The sequence below is a fragment of the Thalassophryne amazonica genome, chromosome 4, assembly GCF_902500255.1.
Source record: "Thalassophryne amazonica chromosome 4, fThaAma1.1, whole genome shotgun sequence".
Classification (NCBI taxonomy): Eukaryota; Metazoa; Chordata; class Actinopteri; order Batrachoidiformes; family Batrachoididae; genus Thalassophryne; species Thalassophryne amazonica.
The window spans coordinates 132,669,221-132,686,001 of record NC_047106.1 but is presented as its reverse complement, the minus strand read 5'-3'; the positions used below and the strand labels follow the sequence as shown (position 1 = coordinate 132,686,001).

Genomic DNA, 16,781 nt, shown 5'->3' with positions numbered 1-16,781 from the left:
CCTTAGACTGCCCACAATAAAAGGCCAATCTGAAAGGTGCAGTTTTGTTTTATTGGGGGGGGGATACCAGTCAGTATCTGGTGTGACCACCATTTGCCTCATGCAGTGCAACACATCTCCTTCCCATAGAGTTGATCAGGTTGTCAATTGTGGCCTGTGGAATGTTGGTCCACTCCTCTTCAATGGCTGTGCGAAGTTGCTGGATATTGGCAGGAACTGGTACACGCTGTCGTATATGCCGATCCAGAGCATCCCAAACATGCTCAATGGGTGACATGTCCGGTGAGTATGCCGGCCATGCAAGAACTGGGACATTTTCAGTTTCCAAGAATTGTGTACAGATCCTTGCAACCTGTGCATTCAAAATGCCATCAATAAAATGCACCTGTGTTCTTCGTCCATAACAGACGCCTGCCCATACCATAACCCCACCACCACCATGGGCCACTCGATCCACAACACTGACATCAGAAAACCGCTCACCCACACGACGCCACACACGCTGTCTGCCATCTGCCCTGGACAGTGTGAACCGGGATTCATCCGTGAAGAGAACACCTCTCCAAAGTGCCAAAAGCCAGCGAATGTGAGCATTTGCCCACTCAAGTCGGTTACGACGACGAACTGGAGTCAGGTCGAGACCCCGATGAGGACGACGAGCTTCCCTGAGACGGTTTCTGACAGTTTGTGCAGAAATTCTTTGGTTATGCAAACTGATTGTTTCAGCAGCTGTCTGAGTGGCTGGTCTCAGACGATCTTGGAGGTGAACATGCTGGATGTGGAGGTCCTGGGCTGGTGTGGTTACACGTGGTCTGCGGTTGTGAGGCTGGTTGGATGTACTGCCAAATTCTCTGAAACGCCTTTGGAGACAGCTTATGGTAGAGAAATGAACATTCAATACACGAGCAACAGCTCTGGTTGACATTCCTGCTGTCAGCATGCCAATTGCACGCTCCCTCAAATCTTGCGACATCTGTGGCATTGTGCTGTGTGATAAAACTGCACCTTTCAGAGTGGCCTTTTATTGTGGGCAGTCTAAGGCACACCTGTGCACTAATTATGGTGTCTAATCAGCATCTTGGTATGGCACACCTGTGAGGTGGGATGGATTATCTCAGCAAAGGAGAAGTGCTCACTATCACAGATTTAGACTGGTTTGTGAACAATATTTGAGGGAAATGGTGATATTGTGTATATGGAAAAAGTTTTAGATCTTTGAGTTCATCTCATACAAAATGGGAGCAAAACCAAAAGTGTTGCGTTTATATTTTTGTTGAGTGTAGTTAAAGTTAATGGAATACTCAGCTCAATAGAGCTCTGACTCTTTGTCAGCCTGGCTACAGTGCTGAAAAGAAACCTGGGGTTGTTCTTATTTTCTTCAATTAGTGATGAGTAGAAAGATGTCCTAGCTTTATGGAGGGCTTTTTTTTATAGAGCAACAGACTCTTTTTCCAGGCTAAGTGAAGATCTTCTAAATTAGTGAGATGCCATTTCCTCTCCAACTTACGGGTTATCTGCTTTAAGCTACGTGTTTGTGAGTTATACCACGGAGTCAGGCACTTCTGATTTAAAGCTCTCTTTTTTAGATGAGCTACAGCATCCAAAGTTGTCTTCAATGAGGATGTAAAACTATTGACGAGATACTCTATCTCACTTACAGAGTTTAGGTAGCTACTCTGCACTGTGTTGGTATATGGCATTAGAGAAAATAAAGAAGGAATCATATCCTTAAACCTAGTTACAGCGCTTTCTGAAAGACTTCTAGTGTAATGAAACTTATTCCCCACTGCTGGGTAGTCCATCAGAGTAAATGTAAATGTTATTAAGAAATGATCAGACAGAAGGGAGTTTTCAGGGAATACTGTTAAGTCTTCTATTTCCATACCATAAGTCAGAACAAGATCTAAGATATGATTAAAGTGGTGGGTGGACTCATTTACTTTTTGAGCAAAGCCAATAGAGTCTAATAATAGATTAAATGCAGTGTTGAGGCTGTCATTCTCAGCATCTGTGTGGATGTTAAAATTGCCCACTATAATTATCTTATCTGAGCTAAGCACTAAGTCAGACAAAAGGTCTGAAAATTCACAGAGAAACTCACAGCAACGACCAGGTAGACGATAGATAATAACAAATAAAACTGGTTTTTGGGACTTCCAATTTGGATGGACAAGACTAAGAGTCAAGCTTTCAAATGAATTAAAGCTCTGTCTGGGTTTTTGATTAATTAATAAGCTGGAATGGAAGATTGCTGCTAATCCTCCGCCCCGGCCCGTGCGACGAGCATTCTGACAGTTAGTGTGACTCGGGGGTGTTGACTCATTTAAACTAACATATTCATCCTGCTGTAACCAGGTTTCTGTAAGGCAGAATAAATCAATATGTTGATCAATTATTATATCATTTACCAACAGGGACTTAGAAGAGAGAGACCTAATGTTTAATAGACCACATTTAACTGTTTTAGTCTGTGGTGCAGTTGAAGGTGCTATATTATTTTTTCTTTTTGAATTTTTATGCTTAAATAGATTTTTGCTAGTTATTGGTAGTCTGGGAGCAGGCATCGTCTCTACGGGGATGGGGTAATGAGGGGATGGCAGGAGGAGAGAAGCTGCAGAGAGGTGTGTAAGACTACAACTCTGCTTCCTGGTCCCAACCCTGGATAGTCACGGTTTGGAGGATTTAAGAAAATTGGCCAGATTTCTAGAAATGAGAGCTGCTCCATCCAAAGTGGGATGGATGCCGTCTCTCCTAACAAGACCAGGTTTTCCCCAGAAGCTTTGCCAATTATCTATGAAGCCCACCTCATTTTTTGGACACCACTCAGACAGACAGCAACTCAAGGAGAACATGCGGCTAAACATGTCACTCCCGGTCTGATTGGGGAGGGGCCCAGAGAAAACTACAGAGTCCGACATTGTTTTTGCAAAGTTACACACCGATTTAATGTTAATTTTAGTGACCTCCGATTGGCGTAACCGGGTGTCATTACTGCCGACGTGAATTACAATCTTACCAAATTTACGCTTAGCCTTAGCCAGCAGTTTCAAATTTCCTTCAATGTCGCCTGCTCTGGCCCCCGGAAGACAATTGACTATGGTTGCTGATGTCGCTAACTTCACATTTCGCAAAACAGAGTCGCCAATAACCAGAGTTTGATCCTCGGCGGGTGTGTCGTCGAGTGGGGAAAAACGGTTAGAGATGTGAACGGGTTGGCGGTGTACACGGGGCTTCTGTTTAGGGCTACGCTTCCTCCTCACAGTCACCCAGTCAGCCTGCTTTCCCGGCTGCTCGGGATCTGCCAGGGGGTAACTAACGGCGGCTAAGCTACCTTGGTCCACACCGACTACAGGGCCCTGGCTAGCTGTAGAATTTTCCACGGTGCGGAGCCGAGTCTCCAATTCGCCCAGCCTGGCCTCCAAAGCTACGAATAAGCTACACTTATTACAAGTACCGTTACTGCTAAAGGAGGCCGAGGAATAACTAAACATTTCACACCCAGAGCAGAAAAGTGCGGGAGAGACAGGAGAAGCCGCCATGCTAAATCGGCTAAGAGCTAGTAGCTACGCTAAGCTAGCGGATTCCTAAAAACACGCAAAGTGAATAATGTGTAAATAATTTAGAGGTGATTCAGCAGAAGGAGTGCTTTAGTTAAGGCACGTAAAGATTACACTGGGAAATAAATCGTAATCTAGATAACTAGATCAATCTAACTGTGCAGATTAAACAGCTAACAGATACAGAAAAACACCGCTGTGCTCCGGAACAGGAAGTGATACAATACCGCAGTGAGAGCCAACCACCAGAGTAGGGCTAGTACATCATAAATGTAGATCAGTGGCTGGGCGGTTGAGTCCTTCCATTTCAGCCAGCTTGTGTAAGCAGTAATGTAAAACCAAGAAATGCTGTCAGCTTGAACATCTCCACCGTAAAGGGCATATAGAGTGACAAACTATTTTTGTGGTGAACTGTGATGCACCACATCAATAACACAAAAAAACAACTTTTTTTGAGTCTCTGTACTATCTCATAGATGTCCTGTATCTCCCATGTGCTTGATATGGCACTCGCCTTCACATGAGCTAAGGGCCCTGTCCCACTGGCGTTTAGGAGGATTTGCGTATGGATTGTGCACAGAATTGGCTCATATTCGCTTAACATCCGCAATATGCGTGAAACATGCTTGTATGAGTCAGCCGACACCCGCACACGTCCGCAGTTATCTGCAGAGGCATGTTTTTCCATTGCCAGGATTTTTGAGCTGCACAAAATTTTGGCTGTGGATGACATCCGCCTTACATACTCCATACATACTCAATTCATACACAATACATACTCACTCTATGCGCTGTATATCTGCCATTAACCGCTGATATCCGCAATTGATGGGGATTTGCTGCTTGGCAGCGGCCTGGGACAGTGTGTAAAACAGATAATGACTTCATGACTTTCTTTGCTAACAAAATTTTAACTATTAGAGAAAAAATTACTCATAACCATCCCAAAGACGTATCGTTATCTTTGGCTGCTTTCAGTGATGCCGGTATTTGGTTAGACTCTTTCTCTCCGATTGTTCTGTCTGAGTTATTTTCATTAGTTACTTCATCCAAACCATCAACATGTTTATTAGACCCCATTCCTACCAGGCTGCTCAAGGAAGCCCTACCATTATTTAATGCTTCGATCTTAAATATGATCAATCTATTAGTTGGCTATGTACCACAGGCTTTTAAGGTGGCAGTAATTAAACCATTACTTAAAAAGCCATCACTTGACCCAGCTATCTTAGCTAATTATAGGCCAATCTCCAACCTTCCTTTTCTCTCAAAAATTCTTGAAAGGGTAGTTGTAAAACAGCTAACTGATCATCTGCAGAGGAATGGTCTATTTGAAGAGTTTCAGTCAGGTTTTAGAATTCATCATAGTACAGAAACAGCATTAGTGAAGGTTACAAATGATCTTCTTATGGCCTCGGACAGTGGACTCATCTCTGTGCTTGTTCTGTTAGACCTCAGTGCTGCTTTTGATACTGTTGACCATAAAATTTTATTACAGAGATTAGAGCATGCCATAGGTATTAAAGGCACTGCGCTGCGGTGGTTTGAATCATATTTGTCTAATAGATTACAATTTGTTCATGTAAATGGGGAATCTTCTTCACAGACTAAAGTTAATTATGGAATTCCACAAGGTTCTGTGCTAGGACCAATTTTATTCACTTTATACATGCTTCCCTTAGGCAGTATTATTAGACGGTATTGCTTAAATTTTCATTGTTACGCAGATGATACCCAGCTTTATCTATCCATGAAGCCAGAGGACACACACCAATTAGCTAAACTGCAGGATTGTCTTACAGACATAAAGACATGGATGACCTCTAATTTCCTGCTTTTAAACTCAGATAAAACTGAAGTTATTGTACTTGGCCCCACAAATCTTAGAAACATGGTGTCTAACCAGATCCTTACTCTGGATGGCATTACCCTGACCTCTAGTAATACTGTGAGAAATCTTGGAGTCATTTTTGATCAGGATATGTCATTCAAAGCGCATATTAAACAAATATGTTTTGCATTTACGCAATATCTCTAAAATCAGAAAGGTCTTGTCTCAGAGTGATGCTGAAAAACTAATTCATGCATTTATTTCCTCTAGGCTGGACTATTGTAATTCATTATTATCAGGTTGTCCTAAAAGTTCCCTAAAAAGCCTTCAGTTAATTCAAAATGCTGCAGCTAGAGTACTGACGGGGACTAGAAGGAGAGAGCATATCTCACCCATATTGGCTTCTCTTCATTGGCTTCCTGTTAATTCTAGAATAGAATTTAAAATTCTTCTTCTTACTTATAAGGTTTTGAATAATCAGGTCCCATCTTATCTTAGGGACCTCGTAGTACCATATCACCCCAATAGAGCGCTTCGCTCTCAGACTGCGGGCTTACTTGTAGTTCCTAGGGTTTGTAAGAGTAGAATGGGAGGCAGAGCCTTCAGCTTTCAGGCTCCTCTCCTGTGGAACCAGCTCCCAATTCAGATCAGGGAGACAGACACCCTCTCTTCTTTTAAGATTAGGCTTAACGTTTTACATAATTATTGTATGGCCTTGCCTTACAATATAAAGCGCCTTGGGGCAACTGTTTGTTGTGATTTGGTGCTATATAAAAAAATTGATTGATTGATTGATTGACTCTGTTACCAGCTCAGGAGATTTACACTTATGTGATTCAGAAAAATGAATGGAGTCTCTCCCTCTTTTCTAGAGAGGTTTTCTATGTGTTAGAGACGATTGAACAAGTGTTAATATCAAACTGTGCGAATGATCAGAACTCATGTTAAATTAAGTGGTGTGAGGAGAAACTAAAAAGCTCACAACAAGGTGACTGGTGGTGTATTCCTCATACAGCTACCTTTGCAGGCGCTGATCATCTGCAGCACCATCTCTGCAGCCCCTCGGTTGTGTAGCCGGGACTGCTGGTACAGAAGCCTCTGTTTCTCCATCTCTTTTTCCTGTGGAGAGGAGGAGGGGGCACAGCTGTAACCCTGCAAAACACAGCTGCACGTCCCCCCGCACTCACGCGCACGAACACACACACACACAAACACCTGCAGTAGGTCCTACTCATAACTGTTTACGACGTTCATCCAGAAAATTATTCACCTCCAACTTGTATACCCTGAAACTTTACAACCTGAAATCACAAAAACTGGGATATGGAAAATGCCCCCCCTACCAAAAAAAAAAAGATCCTTACATTACTCTTGATTTCTGCTTCATTCCAAATACTTTGAACCCAAGACATTTTATGTTTTGTGTGGCGTTTAACCCGGCATAAGAATTTTGTGGTCCTCTGACTCACTATTTTGTTTTAGTGCATTTTATCTTATTTTATTTTCATATTGATTGTAACTGTTTTACTATATGTGGCATTTTTAATTGTATTTTCTTTTTTCTTTTTCTTCTTCTAATTAGTGTTATTTGGTTTTCTGTGCAGCACTTTGGAGATTTTGTGTTGGTAAAATGTGCTATATAAATAAAGGTGGATTGGATTGGATTGGATCAACTTAATTTAATTTGTTAATATTCAGGCCTCCAACACATCCCAAAGAAAGTTGGAATACTCAAGCTTTTACCACTTTGTAATGTTACCATCTGTTGTCTTGAAGGCATTATATGTTGCTCTAAAATCTCCATGTAGTCTACATTTCTTCATTAATGCTGTCATCACAGAAGTGTAATTTACCTTTGCCTGGCTTTTGGACTGTCTGAATGGTCCTTTTTGTCCTTGATCCAGAGCACATGGCAGCATTTCTTCCAAAAATGATCTGGAGTACTGATCCATCTAACCACAACGCACGTTTCCACTTTGTGATGGTCCAACCCTGATGCATCTGAGCTCAGAGATGTCAACACCACTTCTGGACAAGGCTAACATAAGCTTTCTTTTTTGTACAGTAAAGTTTTAAGTGGTATTTGTGAATGTAACTTTGCATTATAGTGCTTGACAAAAGTTTCAAAAAGTAATCCCTTGCTCATGTGTTATATCATCTATTGATGAATGACTGTCCTTGATGCAGTGCTGTCTGAGGGATCGGAGATCAAGAGCATTCATCTTAGGCTTGCACTATTGCCTTTTATGCCCTGAAATTCTCCTGTATTACTTGAATCATGTAATGATATTATGCACTGTAGAGGGATGCAGCTCATCTGCTCTGTGTCAGCCTGATCTCATCAGATCTCAGAAGCAAAGCAGCATGAGACCTGGTTTGTACTTGGATGGGAGACCTCTTCAGAACACCAGCGACTGTGTGTTTCTCCAGGTAAAACTGGAGTTGCGTCAGGAAGGTCATCCGGAATAAAACTTGTGCCAAATACCAATATGGATCTGGCTGTATCCGCAGTGGCGACCCCGAACAACAACAACAACAACAAAAAACGGGAGCAGGTAAAAGGACAACAGCAACAACATGCACTTTAGAAAGGGAAATATGCAAATCCCTTCCAAGCTTTCTTTGAGTAACATTGTTTTTAAAAAAATCTATTTCTTATGCATTTGTTGACAAATTGGAAATCCTCTGTCTATCTTTGCTCCTCTAAAATTTTCACCTTTCGAGTTCTTTTGTACCAAATCATGATTACAATCACCAGGTGACATCACCCAATTGAAATCACACTATTACTTGTTCTTATTTCATTACTAGCCCTGAACTGCCCCCTCCCAATGTTTTCTTTTTTTTGGGGGGGGGGGGGGGGGGGTTGCAGGTCTCAAATGTGGGAAAATATTAACAAATGAAATGAAGTTGACCACACTAAACATGAAATTTCTTGGGTTCATGCTGTCTGAACTTAAATAGAAGTCCAAGTAAATGTAAGACTCTCCGCAGGTTTTTACATTTACGTTTTCCATGTCATCCCAACTTTTTATCATTTGGGGTTGAAAAATGTGACTTCTGGTATTTGATCTCATTTGGCATTTTATCTTTATACACAATATGCAAAACAAAAAGCACAGTCAGAATTTTAAATTACTTTGTAATAATACTAATACTACTACTACTACTGCTAATAATAATAATAATAATAATAATGCATTCATTGATTTATTTACTGCCACTTATCTAGGTCCAGGCCACGGTGCCAGCAGACCAAACAACTCCGACATTTCTCTATCCTCAGTCAAATCATGTAACTCTCCCTGGAGGACCCTAATGTATTCCCAAGCCAGCTGAGAAACATAATCCCTCCAGCATGTCCTGGATCTTCCCCAGGGCCTCCTACCACTCCGATGTGCCTAGAAGACCTGCCCAGGGAGACAACAAGGGGACATTCGCACCAAGTGGCCAAACCACCTCAGCTGGCTCCTTTCAATGCAAGGAAGCAGTAGCTGTACTGTGAAACTCTCCTGAATAGTCAAGCTTCTCACCCTGTCTCCAAGTGTAAGTCCAGATACCTGACAGAGGAATCTCTGTCAATCTGCCACTTGTATACACATTTTTGTTCTTTTAGCCACTACCCAAAGCTCATGACCATAGGCTTGCCTGTTGGCTAAACGCTTTTTTCTCCATAGTGTGTTGTGTGGGCCGCTGAAGAGGAGGTACTGCTGGCCCACCACCACCAGTGGGCGCCCTGCCTGGAGTGCGGGCTCCAGGCACCAGAGGGCGCCGCCGCCTCACAGGAGCAGCCAAGGTGACAGCTGTCACCCATCACCTGAGACAGCTGACAACAATCATCAGTGGGGTATATCAGCAGGACAGCATCTCCACCTCATTGCCGAGATATCGTTTCTACCTGAAAGGTAACGTATCAAAGCTGACGGAGTGTATCCTTTTGGATTAGTGCTTAGATTGTGGATTACTGTTCCAACGAGAGGTGGAGGTAACTTCCCTGCTGTTCGGAGTCTTGGGTGCAAACGCGCCCCCATCTAACTGTTCTTTGTTCCTCGCCGGCAGTACCAGGTCCGACACGCGGAGGCAGTGGCCACCTGGGAGTTCGGGACTTGGCAGCTCCAGTATTCCCGGGGTCCTGTGGCGGAGGAAGCCGTGTGGTTCCGGTCTTACCTTGGAGAGGCGTCTCCTATCTTCGAGCCTGCCCACACGACACTTTTGTGAATTGACTGTTGTCCATTTCCATGATTGGTTGTATTCGTTGTGCACGTTCACAACAGTAAAGCCTTGTTATTTGACTTTCTCCATTGTCCGTTCATTTGCGCCCCCTGTTGTGGGTCCGTGTACTGACACTTTCCCAACATAGTGGTCCGGTTGAGCGTCCACAGGATCTCAGAGGCAGCCCCACTCCTTCCGTCAATCTCTCGTTACATCTAACGTCCATTCATGAACAAGACCCGGAGATTCTTAAACTCCTCCTCTTGGGTCAATAACTTTCCTGACTCAGAGGGGCTAAGACACCCTTTTCTGACAGAGGACCATGATCTCAGCTATGGATGTGCTGATCCTCATCCCAGTCAATTCACACTTGGAATATAACCTGCCCAGTGCATATCAGAGGCCACGTCTGATGAAACCAACAGAACTACATCATCTGCAAAAAGCAAAGCTAGGCTTACAGCCATCAGGCTCAGTCGGACTCAACTGAAGAACCTATGGTGTTACCTTCATGTGGGCTCACCACCCACAAAGAGAGAATAACAGGTTTGGTGTGTTTTATGGGTAGTGGACGGGGCATAAGCCAACACAAACTGACACTGAGTTCTACTACTACTACTACTACTACCACTACTACTACTAATAATAAATAAATAAATAAATAAACTTCAGAGCTCAACACATTCTCTTCCTTTGGAAAATAATGTATATTAGTAATGCAAAATCATTTTCATGTTCCAGTCACAGTAACCATTCAATTTTTCCAGAGCATTGCACACAGTTCACACATGTGCAAAGGGAAGCATCACCAGCCTTCTGACACACATGTGGCATGCGACTCAATGCTAAACCATCCTGTTCTACATGTGATAGTGATGTTTGACAGTTACATAAACCATAATGCATGTTTTTTGTTTGTTTGTTTTTAAATCAATAAATTTGAATTAAAAGTAATAATAGAGTCAGGTCCATACACATTCAGACAGTAAAACATTGTTTTTTTAATGATTATTTGTTGCTTTTGTACCCCACAACAATGGACTTGAGATGAAATCATTTATGCTAGAAATAAAAATTGAGGAAATGTTAATAACCTGTCATATTTTAAATGCAATTACCGTGCATCTGGAAAGTATTCACAGCACTTCATTTTTCTACATTTTATGTTACAACCTTATTCCGAAATAGATGAAATTCATTTCTTTCCTCAAAATTATACACACAACACCCCATAATGACAATGTGATTTTTTTTCCTTTTAGAGATTTTTGCAAATTTATTAAAATTTAAAAAACTAAGAAATCACACCTACATGTGTATTCACAGCGTTTGCCACATAGCTTAAAATTGAGCTCAGGTACATCCTGTTTCCACTGATGAGCCTTGAGATGTTTCTACAACTTAATTAGAGTCTACCTGTGGTAAATTCGGTTGATTGGACATGATTTGGAAAGTCACACACCTTGTCTACATATAAGGTCCCACAGTTGACAGTGCATGTCAGAGCACAAAACAAGCATGAAGTCCAAGGAATTGTCTGTAGACCTCTGAGACAGGATTGTCTCGAGGCACAAATCTCGGAAAGAGTACAGAAACATTTGCTGCTGCTTTGAAGGTCCAATAAGCACAGTGGACTCCATCAACCGTAAATGGAAGATGTTTGGATCCACCAGGACTCTTCCAAGAGCTGGTCGCCCATCTAAACTGAGCAACTGGGGAGAAGGGCCTTAGTCAGGGAGTTGACCAAGAACCTGATGGTCACCTTTTCAGAGCTCCAGCATTCTTCTGTGGAGAGAGGAGAACCTTCCAGAAGGACAACCATCTTTGCAGCAATCCTCCAATCAGGTCTCTAAGGTAGAGTGGCCAGACAGAAGCCATTCCTTGGTAAAAGGCACATAGTAGCCCACCTGGAGTTTGCCGAAACGCACCTGAAGGATTCTCAGACCATGAGAAACAAAATTCTCTGGTCTGATGAGACAAAGATTGAATTCTTTGGTTTGAATGCCAGGTGTCATGTTTGGAGGAAACCAGGCACCATCCCTACAGTGAAGCATGGTGATGGCAGCATCATGCTGTGTGGCTGTTTTTCAGCGGCGGGAACCAGGAGACTAGTCAAGATCGAGAAGAAATATGAATGCAACAATGTGTAGAGACATCCTGGATGAAAACCTGCTCCAGAGCACACAGCCAGGATATCAAAGGAGTGGCTTCAGGACAACTCTGTGAATGTCCTTGAGTGGCCCAGCCAGAGCCCAGACCTGAATCCAATTGAACATCTCTGGAGAGATCTAAAAATGGCTGTGCACCGACGCTCCCCATCCAACCTGAATGGAGTTTGAGAGGTGCTGCAATAAGGAATGAGTGCCAAGCTTGCGGCATTATATTCCAGAAGATTTGGTGCTGTAATTGCTACCAAAGTTACATCAACTAACTATTGAGCAAAGGCCATGAATACTTATGTACGTTTGATTTCTTACAGTAGGTGTTTCTTTTTTAAGTTTTAATAAATTTGCAAAAATTTAAAAAAATCATGGTGTCATTATGGGGTGTTGTGAGTAGAATTTTGAGGGGGAAAATGAATTTATTCCATTTTGGAATAAGGCTCTAACATAAAATGTGGGAAAAAAATGATATTTATTTATTATTAAATAAATAAACACTGTGAATACTGTATGGATCCACTGCACCTGTTCATCAAAATAGCAAACAATAATTCCCAAAAATTCCTTCCCCAACTTTGCCAAATTCCATGTCTTAATTGATTCACAGTTCAGGATTTCACCCACAGTATCTCAATATTGTGGGTGTACAATATTGAAATATCTCCCATTGGGTCAGCTGAAGTAATTCTACTATAATTTCTTGTGTGCACATCTGCAACTCTAATGCATTAATTATTTTCCATGCAATAAAGTTTTTTCATTCATTTATTCAAAAATGACAAAAATATCATAAAATTAATTATTTAACTGTAGCTTTTAATGAATATACAAATGTTGGATGCATAAGTGGGTTTATGTGAAATATACTGTCTAATCCAAAAGTACTGGATCAATAAGGATCATTCCTTTGTTTTGAATGAAGATGTTCATGTTTGAGATCATAAAATGAGCATGAGAACATACGTCAGAGTATCTGCTTTTAGTTGCTGCCATTTACATCTCAATGTGTTCAACAATATAGAAAATACCAGCTTTTGGATTCTACCTACAAATTGCATTAAATGGACAACATGCATTTTGTGTTGGAAAGGCACAATCCTCCATGCACTCTGTTAATAAATCACCATGCAGGTGTAATATACACTATGTGTACTCCTCCTTAAACAATTTATTGTACTACAAGGTACTTGTACTATGTTCTACTAGGCAAGATTTACTCTTTAACAAATTATACTATGCAGCAGCAGCAGCAGCACACAACCACCGCACTGGTAAAAGGTGTTCCACCCACAGCAAAACATGCACAAAGCTCATTCAAAGCACACAGGAGTCTATTTATACCCCCACATCCACACCACCCCACCCCGCCCTCATAAGCCTGACTGTGTTTTATATACACTAACGGAAAGTGTTTCTCTTCCATAAAAGTCGCTGCTTTCCTTTATGTGTGTGTGTGTGTGTGTGTGCATGTGTCTGTGTGTTTACAGTATTCTGTGATGACTGCAATGAGGACGTATGCACACAGGCACACGTGCACCCTCATTGTACATGTGTGCATATGCATGAGTGTGTGTTTTGGGGCCGTGTGTGTCAGGCTGACTGTGCAAGCTTTTACTGTAGTCCGTGGTGAGCACAGAGAGGGAGGCTCGTTAACACTGTCCAATTAAGAGTAAAGACAAACAAAATTAAGAAATCAATTAGCTATTGTTAGATATCAAGCTGCAGTTATTAGATGTGCTGTGTCGGTGATAACAGCCCGATTAGTAGGTGAGTGCAGTTGGAAACAGGTGGTCCGACTCTGGGACACAGGCACAAGAGAGCTGGTTCTACTGTTAGCAAACGTGCTGCAGGATTTGGTTCGACTAAGAGTTTCTAATATACAGCTGCTCATTGAAGTCTTTGCAGGCAGCATTACACTTCTAAACACAAAGCATGAAGAGGAATGCAAAAAAATATGTGAAATTAATGTTTCATAAAAAAGAAGAAAGCTGCTCTTTGTGGATTCAGAACTTGAATGTAATGCTGTCGTCAAATAATACGTTATTGATCTCTGCGGCTACAACATCACAGTGTCCAAACCTGCTTTTTGAGGAAAAACGAAATCAATGAGATATTTATTTTGTGGCCATTCATACAAATTATAAATCCTTTCCAGGGCAGAAAACATTTCTTCAATAAGTCAGTGGATTTATCAAGAAACTGGTCAATAAACACTGAGTTTATGAAGTCACTTCGTGTCCTGGTCTAATACCACAGAGTTTGGGTCCAGGAGCAAGTACTGGTGTGACACATCACTGCATCCACCAAACTATGGAACCACCTTGTGTCCTAGATGGCAACCACACCACCAAACAACCAGTCCATCCCCACCTCTGGAAAGTGATCATCTATTTGCTGTACGAGGTCTGTTAGAAAAGTATCCGACCTTTTTTTTTTTTTTGCAAAAACCTGATGGATTTTAATCACGTGTGCTTGCATGAGCCAACCTTGAACCTTTGTGCGCATGCGTGAATTTTTTCACGCCTGTCGACTGCGCCATTTGCTAGTAAGCAGCCTTTGTGTGAGGACGTGTGTCGTGCTCTCGGCGGATTTTCATTGCAAGGAAAATGGCGGAACGACTGGACCAGCGCTACTGCATCAAATTTTGCCAGAAACTGGGTGACAGCCAGGTGGAAACCATTTGGAAGATTCAGACGGCTTTCGGTGGCTTTTCAGTCGTGTGACTATCCGAGAAATTGTGGAAGAGGTACGCATCATTTTTTGGAGTCCAGCATGTCCTGTGAGACTTCAACATGGAGGTGCTTTTGCTCCGCCGTCAGCAGCTTCGGCACAAATTTCGCCGCCACTCTTTTCATGGCAAAATCTTCTGTCACAGTGGAATGTGCCAAAAAAGTGCTGATGTCCACCTCTTTCGCAATTTCTCGGATAATCACACGACGGACCCACATCACCACAGCGTTCACTTTGGAAATGATCTGGTCATTTCAGCATGTTGATGGCCGACCGGAGCGCGGCACGCTCTCCACCGTTGTGCAGACGTCTTTAAACCGGTTGTACCGCTCCTTAATCTGTGTGATGCCCATAGGATCGTCACCGAAAGCCGTCTGAACCTTCCAAATGGTTTCCACCTGGCTGTCGCCTAGTTTCTGGCAAAATGTGATGCAGTAGCACTGCTCCAGTCATTCCGTCATTTTCCTTGCAATAAAAATCCACCGAGAGCACAACACACGTCCTCACACAAATGCTGCTTGCCAGGAACTGACGCAATTGACGGGCGTGAAAAAATTCACGCATGTGCACGAAGGTTCAAGGTTGGCTCATGCAAGCACATGTGATTCAAATCCATCAGGTTTGTGAAAAAATAAAAAGGTCGGATACTTTTCTAACAGACCTCGTGTAAAGGTGAAACATGGTAATCCCATTGGCCTTTACTGTCGCCACGGTACTGTGCATGCCTGTCCAACCATGTGTCCCTCCCGACAGCAAGTGGAATGTTTCGTGGTTCCCCATTCCGTTTTTTGTTTGCGGTGTCTGCTTCTTTCGCCCAACTTCGTTTTATGTGTGAAGGGATGCTAAGTCAGGATTTTCCACCTCTGCAGTGCAAGTGGTACTCCACATTTGAGCCTCTGAAAGCAGTTGTTTGTATGATACCAAATTATTGTAGTAGTACGCAAGGATATTTCAGCAAGACCTAGTAACAAGATATCCAGATGTCATCTTTGTTCACTGATTAGTATTGAAGTCAGGGACGCAAAAGACTTTAACCTTGATCATATTGAAAAAGCATCACTATTAACAAAAGGCTCTGTCCTGTGACCTCATGACTGATGAGCTCTTCCCAGGCCTCTCTCAATTTCAAAAGTTGAGGACCCAAATAGGCAGCTCTGTGTAGAGTTGGACTTTCAACATGTAATGGATGCTCTTATTGCAGCATGTGCAAATCTGAGTCTGGGTTTGTGACTGAACTGGATCAAGACATAAGATCCAGGGTTCAATGACGTCCTGGACTCAGTCATCAGCAGTGTATCTGAGGGTGGAGAAAGAGAACAAAGGACCACGTCTTTAGGGTCCTGGTGCTTCCTGTCTTCCTTTATGGTTGTTACGCCTGCACATTGGGAGGATCCTTGGGTATCGCTGGAATGACGTTATGTGAAATGAGTGGTTACTGAGGGAGACTTGAATGAGGAGAATCACTTGCATCATGAAGGAAGTCAACTACAGTATTTTAACCATGTGTCATGTTTCACTTGGCAGATGGACAGTTACTTTTGAGAGATGGAGATGGACAACTTGTCTGCTTGGGTGCTTTCCATCCAGGACTTGGGGTGGTTCTGTGGTGTGATGAATGCGGCAACATGCTTCATATGCTTCCTACACTTTAATTTTCTCTCTGATTAAGCATCATGTTCATAGTAAAGTGGGTATGCCACATGTGCACTTGGGCCATATGCTTTAGACGGTACAGCCCATAATGTCTATGTGGTTCTGTTATTTAGTGCCCCCCAATTAAAAGATGTATTATCACTTTTAAACATCCTGTAGGTTGCATATTGCTGAGGTTTGGATATATGAGTAATGGGATCAATAACCTGTTTTATTAAGTCAGGCTACAACTGTTTGACAATAGCACATATTTTACTCCAACATAAATCTTTTTAGAGATATCACAAATCGTCTAAATGGCATTTCATGGTTCAGAAATCGGTTGACTTCAATCAATGAAAGCATGATTTCTAGACATGTGCCATTTTTCAGGAAAACGATGACGCCAAAGATTTTAGCCATTTATTTTGTGACCCACTGCTCTTGAGATGTGAGCAAGCTGAATATCATCACATGGCACCAAGCTTAAATGAAATGAAGCTACACGTTGAACTCATCAATGTAACAATTTTTCAGTCGGCTAGGAGATTCAATCCCCAGGAACTGTCGACGGTCAGGCTTGGAAACTGTGATTATGAAGTCAAACACAGCTAGCACAGACTCACTGGCTCGTTTTGATCATTTTGTTGTCTTTAG

The 16,781-nt window shown here is 42.3% G+C and overlaps 1 protein-coding gene across 1 annotated transcript in view; it reads right to left on the bottom strand.

Annotated features, from left to right (window-relative positions):
• ryr1b (ryanodine receptor 1b (skeletal)) overlaps positions 1–16,781 on the bottom strand; it is a 468,306-nt gene that overhangs the window by 136,112 nt on the left and 315,413 nt on the right. Inside the window, 1 exon segment of the mRNA XM_034168593.1 lies at positions 6,408–6,507. Coding sequence (XP_034024484.1) covers positions 6,408–6,507 — 100 coding nt within the window.